At 36.9% G+C, this 24,358-nt stretch overlaps 1 protein-coding gene across 4 annotated transcripts in view; it reads left to right on the top strand.

Moving 5' to 3' along the window:
* Positions 1 to 2,342: 2,342 nt before the first annotated feature.
* MRTFB (myocardin related transcription factor B) overlaps positions 2,343 to 24,358 on the top strand; it is a gene marked incomplete at both ends in the record, with an annotated part of 98,567 nt that continues 76,551 nt past the window's right edge. Inside the window, 2 exons of one of the 4 annotated variants that reach the window (XM_084249204.1) lie at positions 2,343 to 2,511; positions 8,377 to 8,439. In XM_084249204.1, coding sequence (XP_084105330.1) covers positions 2,358 to 2,511; positions 8,377 to 8,439 — 217 coding nt within the window. The remainder of the gene's footprint in view (positions 2,512 to 8,376; positions 8,440 to 24,358) is intronic. The other 3 variants (XM_084249202.1, XM_084249205.1, XM_084249203.1) reach the window with 3 other exon arrangements.

Below are 24,358 nucleotides of genomic sequence, written 5' to 3'. Positions count from 1 at the left end.
CTTAGTGGACTGTTAGGAATCTAGTATACATACTTTAGGGGTCAGCCAGAGACTTGGGTAGATTGTGCACTGAATTTAGGGCTCCTTCTTAGCAATGCTTTCCTTACTGGAAGTAAATGTAGGGTGAGAAATAAATCCAGGGCCTCCCTGGTGGCGCAGGTGGTTGAGTGCAGCACCGTGAAGCTGCCCGTAGCCTCTACAGCACAGTTTGACCCCGGCCGGCTGGCGAGGGTTCCACATGGCACAGTAGACTTCTCCTGTGGCGCCCACTGCTCCCCTCAGCAGTGTATTTCATCAGTCTGCCTGTTCTGTTCCCCACTCTGTCTCTGGTGAATCCTCTCACCCTCCCACGCATCTGGCCTGTACCCTGGTTCTTGTATAAATAAATAAATCTTTTAAAAAAAGAAAAATCCATGTGGCGGCAGTCCTTCTGCCCACTGTGACTATGCAGGTGCTTCTTTTCACCAACTTTCTCCCTCCACAGGGCAGCAGCCAGGGCTTCTCTTCACTGACCTCCCTCAGCAGAGGCAGCTCTCCACAAGGCCACCAACCTGCAACCATGCAGGCTTCTCTCAGCAAACCTGCCCCTTTTGGGGGCAGCACTTCCTGCCTACTTGTGTCTATGCAAGTGTCTTTTACTTTTCTGTCCCTTTCCCTAATAAACCTGCTCTTTTAAATATAAAAAAATAAGTCCACATATTTATAGAAGAAAACTTTTCAACAGGTGCTGCTTGAACAATCAGATATCTTTATGCCAAAAAAAAAAAAAACCCACAAAGCAATTTTGATTTCTGTATCACAGTGTATGTAAAAATTAACTCAAAATGGATCACAGACTTAAATTTAAAACGTGAAACTATAAGATATCTAGAAGAAAACTTAGGAAATAATCTTTGTCACTTTGGGTTAGTCAAAGATTCCTTAGCTACGACACTACAAACATAATCCATGAAAAAAAAAAGATAATTAAAGACATCTGTTCTCCACAAAATACTTTAAAAATGCCATGGATTAGGTGAAAATATTTGCAAATCACATCTCTGATTAAGGACTTTTGCCCAGGACATATAAAGAGCTCTTAAAACAATATAAAATAAACCACCCAATTTAAGAAATGAATAAACAATTCAATCAGTAATTAACCAAAGAAGATACACAGATGGCAAATGAGTACATTAAAAGATGCTGAACACCATTAGGGAAATGCAAATTAAACCCATGAGCTACCTTTAAAATAACCAAAATTTTCAAAGACTGATGATAATTAAATATTTGCAAGGATGTGGGACAACTGAAATTGTCATTCATTGCCAGGAAGAATGCAACCTGGTGCCACCATGTTGGAAAGTAATTTGTTAGTTACAGCAGCCATATGATCCAGCATCTCACTCCTAGGTATTCACCCAAGAGAAATGAAAACATATATGTATTTATTCTTGTATAAGAATTTCCATAACATCTTAATTTAAAATAATCAAAAACTAGAAAGAACTCTCATATATATCAGTACGCAAATGGGTAGACAAGCTGGTATGGAATACCCCAAAGCAGGCAACTGTATCAACTGTTCTGCCACTATGTGAGATGGGCCACCATCCTTCTAGTTTTTAATAACAGATTTCTTGCCTGTTACTTAGCCACTGAGCCAGTACATAGTTAGGGTTACTGTTGTATTTTTGATATGTCTTATTGATTTCTATGTAGGTCAAAATGGGTCCGGTTGGCTGTGAAAGAAAACAGCCCCAAATCTCAGAAGTTTAAAATGAAGTTTTGTTGTTGTTTTCATAAACTTTATGTTCATTGTTGTTCAGCTGAGAACTCTGTTCCCGTCCTATGAGTCTGGGAAACTGGCTGATAAAGGGGTCAATGTCTGAAACATTACTGGTTGCTGTAACTGTTGATTCAATGTGAAGTTGTTATGCAAAAGTCTAGATTTTCAAACCAGACTGCTTTTAAATTTTCATCAGTATTAAGTTAACTTTAATTTCATTTGAAGATGCATTAAGATCTTTCAATAATGACACCAGTAACTATAAATTTCTTTTAACAGTCGGATAAAAATTATGTAAAATGTTTCAATTTTTATTCACCTAGTAAAGTGCTTTTTAGATGGGAAATGTGCTATTCCTGTGTGTTAGACAGGAAATCTGAGGTAATGGGAGGGTAAATGCATGGGCACGTGCCACATAACAGTGAGATTGAACTAGAACCCAGGGTTCCCATTTTAAAGCTTTTGTGCAAATTGGGAAAAAATAAACGCACCATCTATTTACCTTTTTTTTTCTTCTTGACAGTCTCTTCAACAGGCCACATTTAAGAGGTGTCTTGTACCCCCCGTTGCCAGTGGCTGGAACACAATGGATCACACAGGGGCAGTGGACACTGAGGATGAGTTGGGACCTTTAGCCCACCTTGCTCCAAGTCCTCAAAGTGAAGCCGTTGCGCACGAATTCCAAGAGCTCTCCCTGCAGTCCAGTCAGCACTTACCCCCTCTGAACGAAAGGAAGAATGGTGAGTCCTGATTCACTGTGTGTGGTGGGAACTCTGGTTAAGAGACTCAGCTCCTATGAACTCAGTTCCTCTTGGGTAGTAAGTTCTGTCAGTTACATCCAGCAAGTCTCTACTGGAGGAGAGAATCGTGTGGGGCGCTGGCTGGTTTTGAGTAGTAATAGGTAGAATTTCACTTTCCATCAAATTCTGTCATTATTTTGTCAGTAAATATCTTTGGTGTCAACATTATGTTGGCAGAATGGCATGGAAAGTAGCTTCCTCTCCTGATTCCAGGATAAATAGACTGGATATGACTAGATTTCCCCATCTCCACTGTGTTATGCCTTATCTTAATCATCACTAAGAAAGCAAGAACTTCTTATTTGAGTATTTTTTATATTAGTGAGGTGAGTATAGAATAAGACCATATTCTCAGTCTTTGGCTGGCTTATCATTGTATACGTAATGAGTATCTTACATTCATTTGCTAACTGTTCGGGAAATTTTCATTGATCACAAAAACATCCCAGAATCTCTAGAAACACAAAACTGTTCAGTTTTTGACATAAATTAATAGAGATGGATGATACACACTTATTTTTTATTGCTTAACATAAAAACTGGCAAATATGAAGTCAAAATTCACACAGTGAGCATTCACATTAGAAAGGCAAACTTATTTTCACTGCATTTACTTGCTGTGCTCTCCACATTTCTGATGAGTTTTACATTGCATGTAATTTTTAATTTTCAGTTTTTAAAGTCAGAAGAAATAAAATTGTTTACTTCCAGAACACTCCTGTGTACTTTGTTATCGTGTTTCCCAGTCCTCTCCATTATTGGCCTAAATGAAGGATATATATGCTACTATTCTTAGTTCCTTAGTACATGTCTTTGGAATTACTTGTTCTCCCTTCAGATTAGGTATGATACTGTGGCTGAACTTGCTAGGCACAATCCTTGTTTAGTTTGATTGGTGTAAAGCCACATTTTTGCTAAGGTGCCATCAAAGCCTTCAGGAGGCTATGGTTGACCAATGATAGCCGTAGAACCTTCCCTCTTAGTAGCTGAGAGAGGATAAGCACATTTGGTGAAACATGACTACATCTGATCAGATTGACACAGTACATTTGGACCAGTATCATGTTCAAATTATTACTCTCAAAGAAAATAAGAGCTGAACTTGTGTAAAATTCCAGTAGTATACAATTGCTCAAGAAAATAGTTATATGTAATAGAGGAGGGAAGTATGTGGAGAAAGTTTATACTTTGAGGTGATTTACTTGATATAACTCACCATATTGTCTTACAAGAATGTTCTCTTGAATATGTATGTCTGAATATAAGATAAGTCCAAAAATAAGGTAGTCTTCCCTTGTAAAGTTTTAGAAAGGTAGATGAAATGGTAAAAAATTTAACTTACTGATTTAAGTGAATTTACTTGTGCTTAAGTAAAATCACATTTTATGAAGCATAGCCATGTATACAAGAACTGCTGTACATGCTCTTCTTTCATAAAACCATCTTGCTCAAACCTTATCTAAAAATCTTTGTGGTAAGCATTTTATCTTCAGTAGAACCCCTTTGCATGGTCTGTCTAGCCCTAAAGCCCAGACTGCATCTTCATTTCTGTCTCTTGTTTGAGTTATAACAGTTTTTGAATACATGTATCATCTGACACTGAAGATTTTATGTCTAAACCACAATTGCTGTAAAACAGTGGGGCTTGTCTTATACTTGTATATTCATATCTACATCAGTCAACTAATATTTATGACTAATTGTATCTTTTTTTAAGACCGTAGTTCCTGATTAAGAATTGAACCATATTTTGTTTTGAGTAGGTAACATTCACATGGCTTAAGAAGTCAAGCATATAAATAGGTACGTGGTGAAAAGTAGGTCAGCTACCCAGTCTTGTCCCTTAGCTACCCAGTTACCCAGAAGTAAGTACTCTGACTTGTGTCCTTTCTGACTACTGTTGCACTACATTTTAAAAGCAGTTTTTGAAAGACTTTCTTAGTAACAACATCCAACACTTAAATAGTTAAGGTTATTACCAGGAAATAGTTAATGTCTTCATTGGTTTTGCCCCCCATCTTTTCTGATTCTCTTAAGATACTTCAGTAAACACCCTAAAACTAGCTTTCATTGAAGTTGATTCTTAAGCTAATGTGTTTTCCCCCAAAACTTTTTTGTTCAACAGTAAGTAATGAGCATCTCATAATATAAGATAATGTAAGAACTCAAATACAAGATAAGAAGTGACTTTAGGAAGTTAAAAACCTTACCTTATATTCAGGCATACACTATAATTTCAGGCTTATGATACATTAGCCTAATTTGCATATGCATTCCAAGTCATAAAAGGAACTCATACAGCTATCTTAAATCTAGGTTTTTGGTAGTTCTGTTAATAGTCATATCAAACAGAATGTCGATGGAAGAACCATAACTTTCTCACTTCAATGATTGTTTCCATGTTTATTTTTTTTTAGATTAGATCTTCTTAATGCCATGTTTAAATCATACCATATATAAAATGTAGACATTAGCCTCAATATCATTTAATACAAAGTACTGTTTAGATATTATAAAATAACCAAGTTTAGATATTTTCTTGGTGATTATGTCTTATTGTTATTCCCACACACTTGAATTTCACTTGCTAGAATATATATTTTTTTTTCTGTTGGGGAAATAGTGATATTTTAGTTTAAGGTTACTGTGCAGAAAAGGATGATGTCACTCACTTGTTTATAGATAAACTTATAAGGAAAATGAAACTGACATTTAAGTGATGATTCTAGTATCTTCCTTAATTTTTATTAATAGTTATGTTGGCCATGGCAGTGCAGCTGCAAAATATCCCCACTGCTTAAGTAAATATGAAAGATGTTTAGTAAACATAAAAAATTACCCCAATGTAGTCAAAATAATCCTATAGTTATTGGTACCTCAGAAGTAAAGCCGTTAGGCACACCATTTAGGCACAACAAGCAAATCCTTTATAAAGTAAATACACAGAAACAAAAAGAATATACTGTTAATAAAACAGGGCATTGGCAGGGAAATCGATGGGTTGTGATTATTTTTGACATTTTATACACACAATAGACCCACGTTCATGCTTCAATATTAACATTCCTTCAGATGGTTGACAATGGGATTAAAGGGGAAATCAGTCAAAGGAACAGTTCTTTTATTTAAGTAAGAAATGTTCAGCTGCTGCTGAACTACTGCTCTTCCCTGTACCCACATTCAGATAAAACCAAGAGGGAGAGAAGCTTTCCATGAGGCCACCTGCAAGACCAAGAGGATGCTGGTTGGCGAATTTAGGTTTTTAAGTCATTGCCAGTAAGCAGATGAGCTGACATAGACTCCCATTTTATAAAGCAGTTTGGTGCTTTAATGCTTCTTGGTATATCTTGGAGTCTAGGTGTTTCTGAGGTGAAGCCTCACCATCTTAAAGGGGTCATGATGCACCAGAGGCCAGCTGTCAGGAGGGTAAAGTAGGTGGAAATGAGTACCCCCCCACCTTGCTCTTCCTATATCGCTATGAAACATCATTGCTATGTTTTAGCCTCAGTAAAGAGGAGAGACTTATATGTTGTTAGTTTAAGCTGAAATTTTACTTGTTGCTGCAGTTGTTAGGTTTTTGAGCTTATAGTCCCACCTTGAAATTTTTTTTCTAAGATTTTCCGTCCATTAAATTTAGCACACTGAACAGTGCAGACCATCTTTTGTTCTATTCCTCAGTGATCACTTACTAGAGAGAAAATAATTTATTCAGAAGTTTGTTCCACACAAGGTGACTCTGCTGGAGTGATTGTAGGGGCACTAGTGCACCTGAGAGCAGTCGGAGGGACGTGGCCTCGCCTTTCACTGTAGCCACAGAAAACTGCTTGCCCTGCACCAAGGGAAACCCATGCCATGTCTTCACAGCTGGCCTTTTCTTTGGGTTTTACTTGAAAAACATCTCCCACTCCTTCACCTGCCACACTCACTGTCAGCCCACGCGCTGGGAGATGTGCAGAGGTCATTAATGTTTGTCTTGAGCGAAACTCCATTCTTCGAATGTGCAGAGGCTGGTGTGGCCTAGTAGAAACTAGGGGAGGTGAAAGAAGGGATAGTTTCTTGTTTTCTTTGGAGCACATTGCCACACATAGAATTCTCCTAGTTTCATAAATGGGAAGGGAATCAATAGATGCTAAATAATCAAGACATGGAACTATGTAGGGTTCTTTTCCTTTTTATAACTGGACGTAATTGAAATGAGTAAGTTTCTGTAAAATTATCTTGTCATTGGCTTTACTGTTTTAAAATATTTAGGGTCTTGAATATTTTAAAATAATTTTCAGAGGTACTAATAAGTATTTTGACACATTTAGGTAATTTCTTTTCCTGCTTTCAGGAGTTACTTGAGTACTTAGACTGAGAAGTAAATTATTCTCCTTGAATCTAGTCTTCCTTAGTTTCTGATTTTTTTTTTAAATTTGACGTTAGCACTTATACTAAACCCAATTATAAAGTTTAAAAGCCAGTTATGAACCTCCTGACAACTGCAAATGAAATTCTTGATTAAACTCTTTGTTTGTGACAAACTCTTGAACCTTTCACAATGAAAAAGCAGCTGTCTGAATAGCTAAAGGGTGAGGTACTCTCGCTCTCGGTGATCTTTATGAAAAGTCTCCTGCTAAATACCATGTTTTCTTTCACAGTGTAAATCAGCACCTATAACCCTGTCCACCTTTTTTCTCCTTTGGGTTGGGTTTCTTATTTAGATAGTTTGGCTGTTACTGAGGATTTAATTTGCTTCAGCGCATTGCTAAACACACCCAGGAGGTGTGTATGGAGGGAAGGCACAGGCATTCACACGTAGCCTCCCGCTAGTGGCTGGTAGGGTCATGTGCAGACATAAGCATGCTTCAGTTATTACTGCGGGGGTGTTTAGAGCTTCAATTTCAAAAGTATATTGGCAAGACCTATTGGGCCTGGTTATTGCATCTCTGAAGCTTTACTTTGAGTTATTTGCCCAGTCTTTAAACTGTATCCTCTTACAGAAATGCGAACAATTAAAGTTGATTAGGAATAATGTTTAGAGTATAATGGTAATTAGCAGCTTAATCCAACATGAGGCACATTATCTTAAACTTGCAAAGATGTTCACCAAAAAATTCAACAAGGTTCTTCTAGCATTACTAGAGTGATTGAAACATATTGTTTCTTATGGAGATTATTTGAGATAATTTTCTTCAAAGTAGAGTCCACCGTATGATTTATATTAGGGACTGAGCTTGTGAATAAAATGAAAGTAGCTTTTTGACAAACAATTTTTTCTGTCATTAAAGTAATTTTAAAAGATAATATATAATATGATGATTAATAAATATTACTCAGCTATAATTGATTAGCTGTTTAGGCTATTGAAATTGAATGGTTAGTTTATAATCAGACCCTCTGCTGGGCCAAGACACTTTGTTAAATTAAGTCGGGACTTTATTTACTTGTATCTGCCACCTAACCAGGAAGACCTCTTGTAGCTAAAGTGGGACTGGGGAATGGTAGATAAGAATACATGCTTACTTTCTTAACTCAAAAGAGCCTGATAAGTATAGGAAGTATGCAAGAAAAAACATGTTGCATGGTTATTTTCCTCCTTTTGTTATTTGATTTCAAGACATCAGTTAGAAAGTACTGATGTGACAGAAAGCAACAAGACAAATTGGAATAATAATTGCATTGGAATTTTCTCTTTGGTTTGTAGTTCATAATCACCAAGATTAATCAGCAAGTAATCATACCCAATGTTCTTCTAACCCCTTTCAATTAACCCACACTGTTGGCTCTCCTGCCCTCACCTGCTGCCCTCGCTATTATTAACAGGAAGTGTAGTCTTTTGGGAGTCAGGACTCCAGTCTCCTCTGCTGACTCAGTCTGTGAGCATGGGTAAGTTTTGGAAGCTCTCTGTGTCTCGGTGCGCCATTGTAGTATCCGTATGGTAGCTTTCCGCCCGTGTGTCTTTTCTCTGGCTGCCCTTCCTCATCACATCATGTGTTCTTTAACCTCATTATCACTTTTGCCTTGTGCTATTCATTTGGCAGCAGAAAACAGGACAAATGGAAGATAACTTCCATCTCATTAACCAATGGAATTTTCCATAGATATGAAGTGGTACATTGCTGTCTAGTAAGACCTCACAGATGCATCAGTAAACATACATGCCAGCTTGCTCAGCCAGTCACTCTCCCTCCATGTTTAACAGGAAGAAAACATTTACTCAATTTATGTTGTTCTCAAAAGTAATGTGTCTAATTTATAATACACAGTATTTTCCTATTTAAGGGTTTCAAGAGTTGGCAGGTATGTGTTAACATTTTTTTAATAGCATCAGACTGTTCGTTAAAAGACAGTATTTTAGCTTTTCATTAAGCCCAAATTATCCTTGTTCTTTCCTGGTCTTTTATATTTTTGTTTTTTTTTCCCATAAGAAAATGTTTCTAGTGGGTATCTATTTCATCAATTGATATTTTTGATATAGGACTTCTATGTTTAATAAAGATATAACAAGAGAAGCAAATAGTCAGGTTCATAGCCTCTGGTTATAACCTTTGGTTCTTGTAGGCTAAATTTAAAGACTTACAAATGTTAGAATTGTCAGCATTCTCTGAAGAAGCAGCATACACACTAGTCGGAGCACAGCTCTGCAGTCTGAGTCTCAGTCCTGCTTACACTGTTACTAGCTGTGTGTACTTAGACGTATTAGGTATCTTTGCTTCAGCTTCCCTATCTGCACAATGGGGGTAATACTGGTATGTTTCATAGGGTCACTGTGAGGGTTAAATGAGTCCATATAAGTCCAGCACTTGGAACACTGTGGGCACATAGTTAGCATTTTATAGCTACTAGTTATCTGTATGTACATTTTGAAAATGCAGTCTTTCAATTCAGACTAAGGAGATACAGGGTTTCCACTATAGTATTTCATAACTTAGTGTTTCTTCTAGTAGCTCCAATAATTTTTGCCCCCCTTTTCCACAAATATTTCTTTTTAAAGATGTCAAAGTGACATGCAGTTTTAATGTCTCTCCTTGTACCTTTACAACATTTGAAGGACAACTTATCTGATGAAAGCTGAGAGGGCAAATGTAGTAGGCACTGATTTCCCATGAAGTTGTCTCTCTTATTGGTACTGCCAGTTCCCACAATCCTAGCATTCCCTGGGCATCAGTCAGTGTCTACAAGGAATGATTTTCAAATATTAAAGCATGTGAAAAGACAAACACGCCAAAACTCAGAGCTCTCTAGGGACTATGACCTCCGAAACCGACTCCATTCTGACATTTTCACAGGCTGCTTGAAGGAATTCCAGTAGGGTCATTCCATTTGGTAAACTCCTAAACAAACCCTCTATCATCAAGGACTGATTTATAGATTTTTCTCCTCATGTACTTGTTCTGGAGAGATTAAGATAGTAGATAGGGTTACTAGGCTCTTTACGGCATTTGACGTATATGATAAGTATTATACAGAAGACTTGGTATTTTAAAGTCATAAAAGTTATTTGTCATGTTTGAAGAGATTTCTAGCTCTGAGCTGTCCTTTGAATTCTTTTTCTTTTTGATTCCAGGAAATCTATGTCATAATCACATCTCTAAATTAAAACTTTCTCATTTGTAACCTTTATTTGACAAAGAAATGCAGTCAACTTAGGAATGATCTTTTAAAAACATATATCTATATATATATATGATGACATATTTCATGGTGACCTTTTGGAATATGTGAAAACAAACCACCAGCGTCGTATCACACTCTGCTGCGTAATCTTGGTGTGATGGCGGTTGTGTAGATGGTGCTTTTAGGTTATAGTCTAGCAGTTGTTTTTTAATGTGGATTTTCTTAAAATATTTTATTATGTATTCTTATACATTTCTTTAAAAAGATCCAGTGCTAAAAATAAATGAGAAGGGCAGAACCCAGGAGGTTTGGAGCCTGGACAATTTAAGGAAATGGGTAATTAAGATTTATTTGGTTTATAGTTGGACTTAAATGCTACAGGCGCGTGACTGTCCCAATCTGAAGTCTGTGAGTGACATGTACAAAACTCCAGGGGTGAAGAGCATTCCACATCTGAAGGGCCAGGTTTGTTGGGGGTTTTGTATGGTTCATTTCTTCCTTTGCATTTTTTTCCCTCTGAGTTAATCCTTTGGATGAATGTACAAAGCTTAAACTATTAAATAAAAGAATCCTACACAATCATAAATTTCTTAAGATTTGACATACAATTCTGTTGTAGGATTGTATTTTGTTTTGAATAAATTTGAAAATGGGACACAGGAAGTTTGATGCATGATCTCAACCAAACCTCTTAAAATTAGTAATAAGCGGTTGAGCGCTGGGTTGCGAAGCTGCCCTTGGCCTCTGCGGCACCGGTTCGATCCCCGGCTGCTCCCCGGCCACCGGAGGAGGGTCCCACATGGCGCGCAGACCTCTCCTGCCGCCCGCTGCTCCCCCCAGCAGTGTGCTTTGGTCCTTTTGCCTGCTCTGCTCCCCGCTCTGGCTCTGGTGAATTCTCTCACCCTCCCGCGCTTCTGACTGTACCCACTGCTTGTATAAACAAACAAACAAATAAATAAATAAAACATGCCTCTATTTAAAAAAAAAATTGTAATAAAAATAACTCATTTTATCATATTCTGGTAATAGGTCACAAATAGTTACTGAATGTACTCTTGATCGATGTATAAAACATATATAGTGAAAAAGTATGTTTATGGTACTATTATTCCCAAACCAGGAATAAAAAAGTACACTTAACTAGACTTGTTCTTCATATAAGAGGGTCTTTTCTAACATATTTTTCTAAAATAGAAGTTTCTATTTTCTGATAGTCTCTTCATTTTTCAATGAAATGGAATTTGGTTTAATAATTAGCTTACAAACTACTGAAATCTACGATTGCGCAATTGTGTGATTGTGTATTTGTACATACAGATAGAGTAGCTGTTGACCCGCTGCATGCTTTCTGAGCCCTCAGCAGAAACAAAATGCTTACACCTTCAAAAAGTTAAGCTTTATTTTGGACACCCCAAATAAAAAAAAAAATTGATGGATTTTCCAAGAAAAAAGACCAGGTCAAGTTAGAACTGAAAAAATTGAAATGTAAAGAGATTCAAGAACTTAATCCTAAACTATGAGTTTAAGGGACAGGTTTTTGAAAGTACTTTGGTGTTTGTTTTTCACTTATTACACTGGAACTATTTAAAGTTTGTTCTCTCTCTCTCTCTCATGAAAATATATTCTTAAGTGACAATGAATGTTTTGTGTACTCCCCGAGGGTACAATGTTATATAAATGTCAATTAGATCCCATTGGTTTGTAAAGTTTTTCAAGTCTTTTGTGTCCTTACTAGCGTTTTTTTTTTTTTTTCACTTGTTCTGTTACTCAGAGAGGTATGTTGAAAACCCAACTACTGTTGTGAATTTATTTCTCCTTTCAGTAGTTTTTGCGTCATGTACTTTGAGGCTCTGTTGTATCTTGATGAATTTAATCCTTTGCATCATGCATTGTCCTTCCATCATTTGGGGAGAACATTTCTCTTAAAGTCTACTTTGCATCCTACTAATCTGGCCCCTCTATCTTATATTTAGCAGGGCATGATCTATCTTTTCCTGTGCTTTTGATTTTAACTTACTGTTAGAGGTATAGAGCTAGGTCTTTCTTTTTCTTACTACACTTATTGGATGATCAGTCTTTCAGTTTCAATATTTAGATCATTTACATTTAAGGTAATTATTGATACATGTGGTATATTAGTTGTCTGCTGTTGTGTAACAAATCACTTTACACTTTAACAGCTTAACACAAGACACATTTGTCAAAAGTGATCATTTGTTGCAACATTTCCTCCATTGGGCTGTTGATTAGAATAGCACTACTCCAGGGGAGAGGACTGAACAAGGCCACAAATACCAGAAGGCAGGGTCCTTGAGAGCTGATTTTAGATGCTACAGCAATTAAGTTTAAATCTATCATTTTGCTGTTACTTTGTGTTTGTCCAATATTTCCATTCCTTTACTCCCCTTTTTGTGCTTTTATTTTCATTAATTCTTTTTTTGATAATTATTAATTTGCAATATCTTATTAGCTATAGCTCTTCTTTTTCTTATGTTCACTGGCCTTTTTTTGTGCAGATCTAATATGCTGCTTGACCCTATCAATTAAAACGTTAATTTTAGATTTTGTACTTTTCTCTCTAGAAGTTTCAGTTCTGTTTTTTTACAGTCTGCTTCTCTTGTCATTATATTTATGTTTTTCTTTAAGTACTTGTACATACTTGTAATAGTTGTTAATAGTTCCACTTTTTTCTGTCATTTCTGGGTCAGTTTGTATTGATGAACTTTTCTCCTTTTTAGGACTCACATTTTACTGCTTCTTGGCCAAGTAGCCTAGCATTTTTTAACTGACTATACCACTGTAAATATTATGTTGCTGAATGTGTAGATCTCGGTAGGACCATTTTGTCCTCTTCCTTTAAAGAGTGTAGGTTTTGGCTTAGTGGGGCTGAGTTACTACTGGATCACCTCACCTTCAGGCCTTTTTAAAATCTTCTTAGGAGAACAAACAGCAATCACCCAAGGGATGGTGCCTTTACTACTCAGACTTGACCGCCCTTTGGAATTCCTGCTAAATCCCCTGCTAAGTGTCCCAGGGGGTCTTTTTACTTAGGCTGCTTGGAGAGTGACATTCCTCAACCTTGTGTGCACTTTGGGAATTGTTTAGTGAACACTTCCATGGCCATTTCTTGCCCGACCTTATGGAGTTTTTCTCTGAGCACATTTATCTTAGTGCCCACAATGATTCAAAGCTACCCATATGCAGATTGCTGGATTTTTTCCCCCAGTAAATCTGCCCCTCAACTTGCCTTAACCTCCTCTGCTCTCATCTCTTGTCTCCTCAATTCAGCAAGCCTGCCTGGATCAGTTTCTTTTATCCCTCCTTTCCACTGTCTAGAAATTGTCTCCAGGTAGAAAGTATGGCTCATCTTATTTGTTTCCCTTCTCTTCACAGCCCTGCATTGTCCATGCATTTTGTCCAGTTTTTTGGTTTCTTGGGGTGGAAGATTAATTAAGTGCAGTCCTTGTTATTACATTGTGGCTGAAAATGGGAGTCTGAACTTGGGATTTTAGCACAAGGCCTGTGCCTTTCCATGGAAGCACACTTTTTCTTTGAATTCATGTCACTTAGCTTTCTGACTAGACCACAGCAGCAATATCTTTATTTTTGGATCCAGCCAAATCCCCAGACCTTGCAGGATACACCACATTGCTCCCAACTTTTTAATCAAGTTGTTGATTAAAGGCTAAGGTTGCTAATTACGGTTGGTTGTCATACTAAGAGGCTTTCTAGCTTTTGCTTTTGGCCCAGAATGGTTGATTGCCATAGAAGATGTCATGTTTGGATCTCTTGGATCATTTATCATAGTTACTCAATTGGTTCAAGAAGTAATCTTTTTTTTTTTTTTTAACCTTGGGAGTAAAGGTCCTGCCCCCTTCCCCGCCCCCGTCCCCGGTCAGCAGATCCCATTTTTCATTAGTAAAGAATTGACTATGCAGTTGACCTTCAGCAACACAGGTTTGGACTGCATAGGTCTACTTACATGCAGATTTTTTTTTTCAGTACAATACTATATTTTCTCTTCCCAATGATTTTTAGTAATGTTTTCTCTTCTCTAGCTGACTTTATTGTAAGAATACAGTATATGACAGATATAATCTACAAAATATGTTAATCAACTGTTTCTTAGGGTTCCTGCTAACAGCAGGCTATTAATCAGGTTTTGAGATGATCGAAAGTTACTCACAGGTTTTTGTACAGAGGTCAGTGCTCCTGACCCCTGTGTTGTTCAAGGTAACCTGTATATTGTTTTCTCTTTACGGAACGAATTGAATTTTTTTAAATTTCTCTTGCTTAAGTATTTAAATTTGATATATGTATTAGTGGGAATTTTCTTGTCAAGAATATTTTTTTTAAATGAAAAAACAAGGAATAAAATTGTAGATTCATTGTGAGTGCCACTAACCATCCTCTTTGCATCTTTCCATCCACTGTTCCCTTTGGCCCTCGCCACCCCCTCCAAAAGAGAAAGCCTGTAAACAGGAGGAAAAAGTCCTGGAATGAAATATATTTCTTTTGGCAATTTACATACATATAAACTACCACCTACTTTTCTATCATTGGCATTTTTTGTAATGTGCATATAATAATTCTCTGTAAAGTAAAAACTTTCTCTTTAAAAATATTCCCTGTTGTATACTGGCAAAAATCACAGTGATTGAGAAACTTTTGATTGTATTTGATGTTGCTCTGTGAAGTCTCTTCATGGGGACATTTATATAGCATTCAGTACTCTCTCCTCATTATATTTCCCTTTACACTCTTCTAGAGGTTTCCATGTTAAGAAAATTAAAACAGAAAGCCTTGGTAGTTTAGAACAGAAAACGCTAGTCAATACTGTGTGTCTGTTCAGTCTAGCCTGAAACTTTTGAAGATACTCAGGTAAATGAGCAAAAAAGAAATGTTTAATTCCTCTGGTGGTATATATCCAGTCTCTTTATTCTCTATAGCAAAATTTGACAAGTTTGCTATAAAATTTTGAACCTAATAATAAATCACCCTGTTTATGGCAATTTATTTCATAATGGAGTATGTAACATTTAAAGACTAAAATAAAAATGTTTTCTACTTCTTTAAATAAATTATATCTTTTCTATGGAAAAATATAAATGGATATTTTTCTCTTAAGAGCCATTTTTAAGTAAGTTGTCTTTTAAGAGTGAATGTGTTCTCCTGTAAACTATAAAACATTATCACCCTCAAAAATATTAACATCGATCCAATAGTATAGTTACTGTACAGCCCATATTTATATTTTCTCACTTTCCCAAATAATATCCTTTATCTCTTTTTAAACATGGATCTAATCAAGTATGCTGCAGGTAGTTAAGATATATCATCTCCTCTACAACAGCTTCCCTACTATGTATACAACATTAATATGAAAAGTTAATACAAATCATAAATCTATTTCAGTCCAACTGCATAGACTTTTTCTTCTCTTTCATGTTATTTATGTATCTTTTCTCTAAGATGAAAACTTTAGTTACCAATAAAATAAATATATTTACTCATTGCAAAATAATTTTAAGGATTACATTCTAATACTACTACTGACCACAAACCTATTGAGCTTGATATTTCTTTGTAGTTCATTTTGTCCCACTGAGCTTTTACCATCCTGATTGTGTTTAAGCTTCTTGGATTAATTCTTTTCTTTATTTTGTGATGTTCTGTTATCAATTGGTTATATGAGTAACTTCATTTGTTTCTGCTTACCTTTAATTTGTACCCCATTCTTAATGATGTAATTTTATTTTTTAATATGTAAAAAATTACCATGACTCCAAAATCAGAGCTATATAAAGAGGATGTTCAGAAAAGACTCATTCCTTTCTAGTCTTCCCTACTCACATTCTTCCTTTTGTTTTCACTGTTACTCCCTGTCCATTATTGTTATTAAAATAGAGTCAATTTCATAGTATGCTGTTTTTTATATTTTTAATTCTTTAGGGTAAATTTTTGGGATCCAGCTGAAAGCAAATTTAGTATGAACACTTCAAAAAAAAAGACTTTCTAAAGACGTGGTTCACCTTCTCAAGTAAAAGAAATACTTTAATTTTCAGGGAATCAAGTCATTACAGCCTTGACTTAACACATTTCCCAATATTTTAGCACTAGATCTAAGCCCAAGTTGCATTTTTATTTAATGAGAGTGTTTACTTTTCAGTAATGTTGTTTATTAAGAGATAAAGACCAAGTAAAAACTATCTCCCAGATAGTTCGCATATATTTATATTGCACTTAAAAAGCCATTATCCTCTTTCAGTTATTTTCGCTGGAAGAGTGGTTTATTGATTGCTTTATATATGGCAGATACTGCTCTTTGTGCTTTTCTTGCATTGATTACCCCATTTAATCCTCTCAGCACTATTGCAAGATAGGTAAAAATTGCCTTTGCTGTTTTACAAATAGAGAACTAATAGGAATGAAGCTTTGGGAGATTTGGAAACTTATTCCAAGTTCCAAGTGGCAAGCTGGGTTTGTGTGAACCCAGATCTTTATGACTCCAAAGCACATGCTCAACTATGAGCATCTTCCAGTTTTAAAGTCATGTTTAAGTTTAGTGTTGATTATGAGAAGGAAGAAAAGAGAAAAACCAAAGGCAAAGATGATATTTCAAATTATGTTTTGCTTTCAAGTGTTAGGTTTGAGATTTTAGCCCTTCTTCAGGGCTCTTAAAAGGTCAGCTGGTGGGCCTCCCTGGTGGCGTTAAGCGGTTGAGCGCCACACTGTGAAGCTGTCCGCAGCCTCGCAGCACGGATTTGATCCCAGCTAGCCAGCAAGAATCCCACATGGCGAAGCAGACCTCTCCTGCCATGCCCACTGCTCCCCTCAGCAGTGTATTTCATCAGTCTGCCTGTTCTGTTCCCTGCTCTGTCTCTGGTGAATCCTCTCACCCTCCCGCACATCTGACCTTTACCCCGGTTCTTGTATAAAAATAAATAAATCTTAAAAAAAAAAAAAAAAAAGATCAGCTGGTTGCTGCTGCCTTGACTCCTGGGCAGCATGTTCATGATGAATCACTGAGCTTTTCTCCCAGCAGAAGAGTTCCTTTAAGATGGGGATGTAGCTAGTATTAGTATTAGTATTAGTAGTATATAAGTTTATGTAATTTGATTGCCTGATAGATCACTCTAAAGTTTAGTCTGCACTGCCAATTGAGAATAGATCCTGTGGCTAATAGAAGAATTATCTGAGAAACCACAGGAAATGACAATGATCTGGGCCTTGGCCTTCTATAGTCTTTGCTATAGGCTGCCACTGTCCTCCACTCTGCACAGCTGCTGAGAGGTTTTTCTGCTTACCTAGCATCACACCTAGGCATCTGTGCCCATGAGGAGTAACTCTGCATTGTCTTTAGGATAAAGTGCAGACACCTTAAGAACTGTTAAGTCCTTTTGTACCTAAACCTTGCGTAGCTGTCTGGCCATCTTTTGTGATGTTCTGCTCCCTGTACCTCCAGCCTTTTCGCTGAAGCAGTAATGAGCTCTTTCTCAGACATCATTCTCATTTCGGACTTGGTATTTTTGTGCACCTGTTCTCTCTGCCTTTTTGTACATGTTTTCCCTGTCCTTCCCTTAGCCCCTAACTCTACAACCTTGTTTGCATAACACCATCTTCCAACTCCCCTGCTTCTCGGACTAAACCATAGAACAAACTTTCATCCAACTTAATGATTCAGGGTAAATTGTCATTAGTTTGTCATAACCATAAAATGGCTAACAATCTCTGCTTTGAATATTAAGCCTGATTTTGTGGTTGTCATGTTTCTTGTATATGTTGTGACATAAAATATTCAGTGTTCCCTGTTTTTCAGATACTATTTGTAATTTAACTTTCTTTGAATGTTTTATTTGAAATGACAAGAGCAATAGATTTTCTGCCATTTGTAAAGCCATTTGTTTCTGTTTCTCCTCATAGTTGAAAATAAGGAGGAGAGCATAATAATTTTGAAGGAAGAAATTGTGATAAATTTGCTTCTAATCGCAGTAGCAAATCCTCATATAAAATGTAGGTAAGACAGTCCACAACATTGGATTCAGGAATGTCTTTGGGGACTGGACTCCATCAGCAATGGAAACAAAAGCAAAATTAAATAAACAAACTTATATCAAACCAAAAAGCTTCTATATATAACAAAAGAACCTATCTTTGAGACAAAGATTTCCTACCAAATGGGAGAAAATATTTGCATATCATGCCTATGACAAAGGGCTAATATCCTTGATTTAAAGGAACTCATATAGTTTAGCAAAAAGAATTTTTTTTAAATCCAATTTAAAAAATGGGTAGAAAAGCTAAATAGACACTTTTCCAAAGCAGATATGCAGATGACCAACCAGCACATGAAGAGATGTTCATCACTACTTTTCAGAAAAGTGCAGATCAGGGCCTCCCTGGTGGCGCAGCGGTTGAGCGCTGGGTTGCGAAGCTGCCCGCGGCCTCTGCGGCGCCGGTTCGATCCCCGGCTGCTCCCCGGCCACCAGAGGAGGGTCCCACATGGCCAGAGGAGGGTCCCACATGGCGCGCAGACCTCTCCTGCCGCCCGCTGCTCCCCTCAGCAGTGTCCTTCGGTCCTTCTGCCTGCTCTGCTCCCTGCTCTGGCTCTGGTGAATTCTCTCACCCTCCCGTGCTTCTGACTGTACCCAGTGCATGTATAAACAAAAAACAAACAAACAAATAAATAAAAATAATTAAAAAAAAAGTGCAGATCAAAACCACCATGAAATCCCATCTCATACCAGTGAAAATGACCTATACCAAAATGCCTAGAAAAAATTGTTGTCAAGGATGTGGTGAAAAAGAGACCCTTGTACATTGTTAGAGGGATGTAGACCCAACCCAGATGGAAAAAAATATGGAGGTTTCTCAGTATATTAAAAATAAATATGTGATCCAACAATCCCACTCCCATAAATGCAAAAACACTAATTTGAAGGTATACATGTACTTCTTTATTCATTGCAGCAGTATTTATAATAGCCAAGGAATGGAAACAACTTAAGTGCCCAATGACAGATGAGTGGACTAAAAAGATGTGGGTATATATACTCAATAGAATGCCACTCAGTAATAACCAACAACAACAACAAAAGGTGACATTTTACCCTGTGTGACAACATGGATGAAACTGGAGGGGAATGTGTTAAGTGAGATGAATAAGAAGGCGAAAGACAAATATCAGGTGATTTCCCTCTTGTGGAATATAGAGAATCAAAGCAAAGGAACAGATTAAACCAAAACAAACTCTGAAAATCCGATGCTAGATTTGAGGCTTCCAGAGGGGAGAGCTGGGGTATAGGAGCAAAGGGTAGAGGGGGCCAGTAACCTCTGGTGGAAGTGGTGTGATAGAGTTCATCTGGAGCGTGTAAGTCTGAACCTGTGAATCATAGCGTGTTATAAACCAATATCACCTCAGTAAAGAAAGAAACTAATTTTAAATTTTAATTAAATGACTGAAACATGTGATTAAAAATGTCCCATGCTTGTTTAATCTCATATATACTCTTCTGTCCCCTGCTATCAATCTATCTGAATTTTTTGATTTTTCATAGTAAATTGCAGGCATTTACACACATCTCCCTGAAAACATCAGCACATACATCATTAACTAATAGTTCAGTATTTGTTTTAAATGTTCTTATTTTGAGAACAAATGTCCATGCGTCTCCTTTTCATTTTCTTTACCCTCAGCCACTGACTGCCTTTTCTGCAGTTTTACTCTGAGCTTTATAGCCGTCCCCTTCGTGTCTGCTTTTGAATATTTCTTGCAGTACAGTCATATCACCCAAAATAGTCTCACCCATTTTTATTTTTTTAGGGTTTTTCTATTTTTTTATATCATTGTTTATTTTTAAACAATATTTGCTTCCCCCACCCCCTCAGGTGTCGTCCCCATAGAGTTTCCTTCTCCAATGCACCCATGCACCATCATCCCCTGCAGGATGTCTCTGATTTATAAATGTCCGTTGTTTACTTTGCTGTGTTTTGGATAAAAGAACTGGACATAAGATCTGAAACCATAAAATATATAGAAGAAAATATAGGTAAAACACTGCAAGATATACCTTGCAATAACATTCTTTAAAGACTCATCACCCAAAGCAAAGAAAGTCAAGGAAAAGATAAACACCTGGGATTACATCAAACTGAAAAGCTCCTGCACAGCAAAAGAGACATTAACCAAAACACAGTCACCCATTTTTAAACTAGGTTCTTTGTCTTTTTATTGTGAAATTGTTGGAGTTCTTCATATATCCTTCATATTTGTCAGATATGTATTTTGTGACTGCATACTCCCAGTCCATGGCTTTCGTGTTCATTTTCTTAAAGTGTCTTTTGATGAGTGAAAGTTCTGATTTTTGATGGTCTAATTTACCCATTTTTAATGCTTTCTCTGTGTTAAGAAACCTTTTCTACCTCCATGTCATGAAAGGATTCTCCTTTATGTTCTTCTAAAGGTTTTGCAGTTTTTCATTTCACATTAATGTAGGATACACTTAAAATTAACATGTGCCTAGTGTGAGGTAAGGGTCAAGGTTGATATCTTTTTCCACATGAATCTTAGTTTTTTCAGCACCATTTGTTTCGGAAGTCTCCCTTTCCCACTGGATTGCTTTGACACCTTCTGTCTAAAACACAGTGATCGTGTAAGTGTGGATCTGTCTCTGGGCTGTCAGTTCTGCTCCACTGACCTACTTCTTAATCCTCGTGCCAGTGCTACCCTGTTTGGATTACTGTGACTTTACACTTAGTCCCGAAACCAGGTAGGGTAAGTCTTAGAACTTCATTCTTCAATGATATTGCGCTAGTCTATGGCCTTTGCATTTCCATTTGTTTTAGAATCATTTTAAGCTTAATTGTGATTGGGATTATATTGAATCTATAGATTAATTTGGGGTGAACTGACTTCTTAACTTCAGCCAACAGTATGATATCTCTCCATTTACACTAGTATCCTCCTTGATTTCTCTCGAGTGTTTCTACTATTAATTATAGAAGTCTTGCACATAAACTTATTTTTTGCTGTTATTCTCAGTGAAATTGCTTTTTAAATTTCATTTTAGGCACTGCAAATGTATGACCTAAACATTGCTTTCTGCTTTTTGCTGATGATTTTGTAAACTTCTTATAATCAATTCTTAACTAATTGTCATCAATACAGGAAGACCCATTAATTTATGGTTCTGTGAAGCATAATGTGAAAAACCCCTTAGAAAGATTTCATTCTGTACCAATTCAGATAAAGTAAAGATATTTCCACTAGAACTGCTAGAACTGTTCCAAAGTGAGTTTATTTATTATGCTCATACACAGTGTATGTGTAGAAGCGTATATTTGAAAGAAAACAGTAGAGAGCTGTTAATTTATCCTCGTTGTTGGTAGATGAATTATGACCTAACGGGTTTTATATTTTTGTTTCCCAAGCTTGCATGTATTTATGAAGTGTTGGACTCTGCTAAGTGCAAGGACTGTAAAGGGAAGACTGCAGTCTCTTCTCTCAAGGAACAGTCGAGCAGTTTAGTTCATTCATTCCAGTGATAATTGTTATTTGCTATAGAAACACACCAGCCTAATGTAGAGAAACACAAGAAAATTGATTTCATTTTCTTTGTATTTTTTTTAAATATTGTCTGTTAAAAGTAGGGCTTCTCTGTTATTACTGATCAGTATACTGTTTTCTTTATTATAAATTGTTTCAGTGTGTAAGTATGATATCCTTCCCTGAAAATTGTGTCATGAGCTGGCACATACTGTAGGAAATCTAAGCCCGCCCCGCGCCCCCCCCCCCTCTGGAAATGAAGAGGCCCGCTTAGGCAAGCCCTGGAGAGAACATCCACCTCACCTCTGTGGGGTGCTCCTGAGGTTCCCAGCTGGTGCGGATCTTCTGAAGTGATGATGAGCCTCACTCTGAAAAGAATTGGTCATGACCGGTGGCATTACTATCATTCTAAACCTCATTATTCAGCCATACATGTTTTAGTGCTTTATAGATTTCTGTTCAGGAATTTGCTGTTATTTTTAAGACTATTTCTAGACTAGTTAGTTTCTCAGCCTTTTTTCTTTTTCTTTTTTTTTAAAGATTGATTGATTTATTCATACAAGCACTGGGTTACAGTCAGAAGCGCGGGAGGGTGAGAGAATTCACCAGAGCCAGAGCGGGGAGCAGAACAGGCAGAGTGACGAAGTACACTGCTGAGGGGAGCAGCGGGTGGCAGGAGAGGTCTGCACACCATGTGGGATCCTCACCCGGTGGCCGGGAATCGAACCGGCGCTGCTGAGGCTGCGCGCAGCCCAGCGCTCAACTGCTGCGCCACCAGGGGTGGCCCCTCTTTTTTTTTTTTTAAGATTTTTATTTATGCATACAAGAGCTGGGGTGGAGGCCAGAGGCGTGGTGGGTATTGGGGGGGTGGGGGGGAAGGATTCACAGGAGTGAGGAGCACAACAGGCAGATCTACTGAAATACACTGCTGAGGGGAGCAGCGGGGAGAGAGGAGAGGTCTGCTGCACTGTGTGGGTTGCTCCCTGGCTGGGGCTCAAACTCATGCCCAGTGGCTGGCGATAGCTTGATAGCACTGAGACTTTAACCCCTGCGCCACCAGGGAGACCCTCAGCCTTTTTTCTTTGCTCATTTGAAAATTGTATATGTAACCTCATGATACTGTGGCGATGTCCTTTGTTTTATTTTCAGTTTTTTGTTTTTCCTTATAAAATACTGTTTAGATATATGTGTATATGTTAAATCTTCGTAATACACAGTTCAAGTACATATAATATCCCACTTCTCATTTTCCTTCTTAATATTTTTTATTGTGTCTGTATTTTGTATATAATCTCTGTAGTGTGTGCCTTTGCCCTGCTAGTTCCTATTTTCTTCCTTGTTTCTCTCTTCCCTTTTAGACATTCTTACCCTGCTTTTTGAAACTTCCTAAATCCTCTTAAGTTAACATATAAGTAGTATCTGTGCAGCTAAAGAAAACTTCATGTTTCAAAAATAATATTTAGGGAAAACTAAAACCACAGTACTCTGAAAAGGAAACCATTGTAATCATACCTAATTCAATGTCTGATAGCAGTTTTTACGAAAACTTCTCATTGTCATCATTGTACTTTCTGTGGTCTTTTTGTGCTACTTAGTCTATCAAGACTTTTAAGATGAGATTGATTATTCATTTTAAAAAATAGAGAATATATAGTTATATATGAAAAAGAGAAACAAAAAATGTTACTCTATATTCCTTTTGCTGAGGTAATCATTGTTAAATTTTGTATCTTTTTTCTGTGTTGATTTTAAATTTCATTTACATAACTTTGTTCCCTGGAGTTTTATTTCAATTTCAAAGTACTACTTTTGTAGTTTTTTTTTAATATTTTGCTTTATAAACTGCAATTTAGTTATTGCATGCTAACTCAAGTGTGTCAGGTATAGTTAACAAAATCCTTCCTCTTACATTTATGTTGTTCATTTACTTTTGCCAGAGATTAAAATCTTTAAACATAATACACTACTTCTTTGAAAGTGTTAAAATACATTTTAATTCCATTTGTTAAAGTTTTCTCACTTAGTTAGGCCAGTAAAGTGTTTAGATGTCCCTGGCCACCAATGTGGCCTGCAGCACATAAAGTTCTGAGGGGAGAATCCCTCCCACTTCCCTTACCCTGTTTCTGTTTTCTCCTTCTGCAGATTGGGATGATGTGTAATAAATGTATGTATCTGTTAGGGTTACTGAGGGTATTAAAGGGAATGAAATAAATTTCTAATGGTGTCTTATACACCATATTCAATAAATGTCTGTAGTAACTATTACTGACTTTATTTTATAGAAATAACGGAGTTAACAGCAAATGTAGTCTAATTTATATATTGTGCTTAAACTGCCATCTTCTCTATTTGAGGATTCATCAAAAGATGTTTATCTGGTAAACTAGAGAATTTTAGTTTGTGAGATGACACAAGTCCTCTTGCAAATTACTTTTGTAGTTATAAATTCTGGAATGCTCGTAACCCATGCAGCATAGGTTCTTTATTACAACATTTTTCTCTAATTAGCAGCATTAGTCACTTTCCTAAATTTGTGGCTGTGGGGTTGGTAGTATATTTATGTCATCTCACTGTCCCTCGGACATTCAAACTAGGTGGAATCCTTGTGGCAAGAATTTGGCCTTTCTTTCTTTCTTTCTTTCT

This window comes from Talpa europaea, assembly GCF_964194135.1.
Source record: "Talpa europaea genome assembly, chromosome: 12".
NCBI lineage: Eukaryota > Metazoa > Chordata > Mammalia > Eulipotyphla > Talpidae > Talpa > Talpa europaea.
The sequence above is the reverse complement of the archived record's forward strand: the minus strand, read 5'-3'. Positions and strand labels throughout refer to the sequence as shown.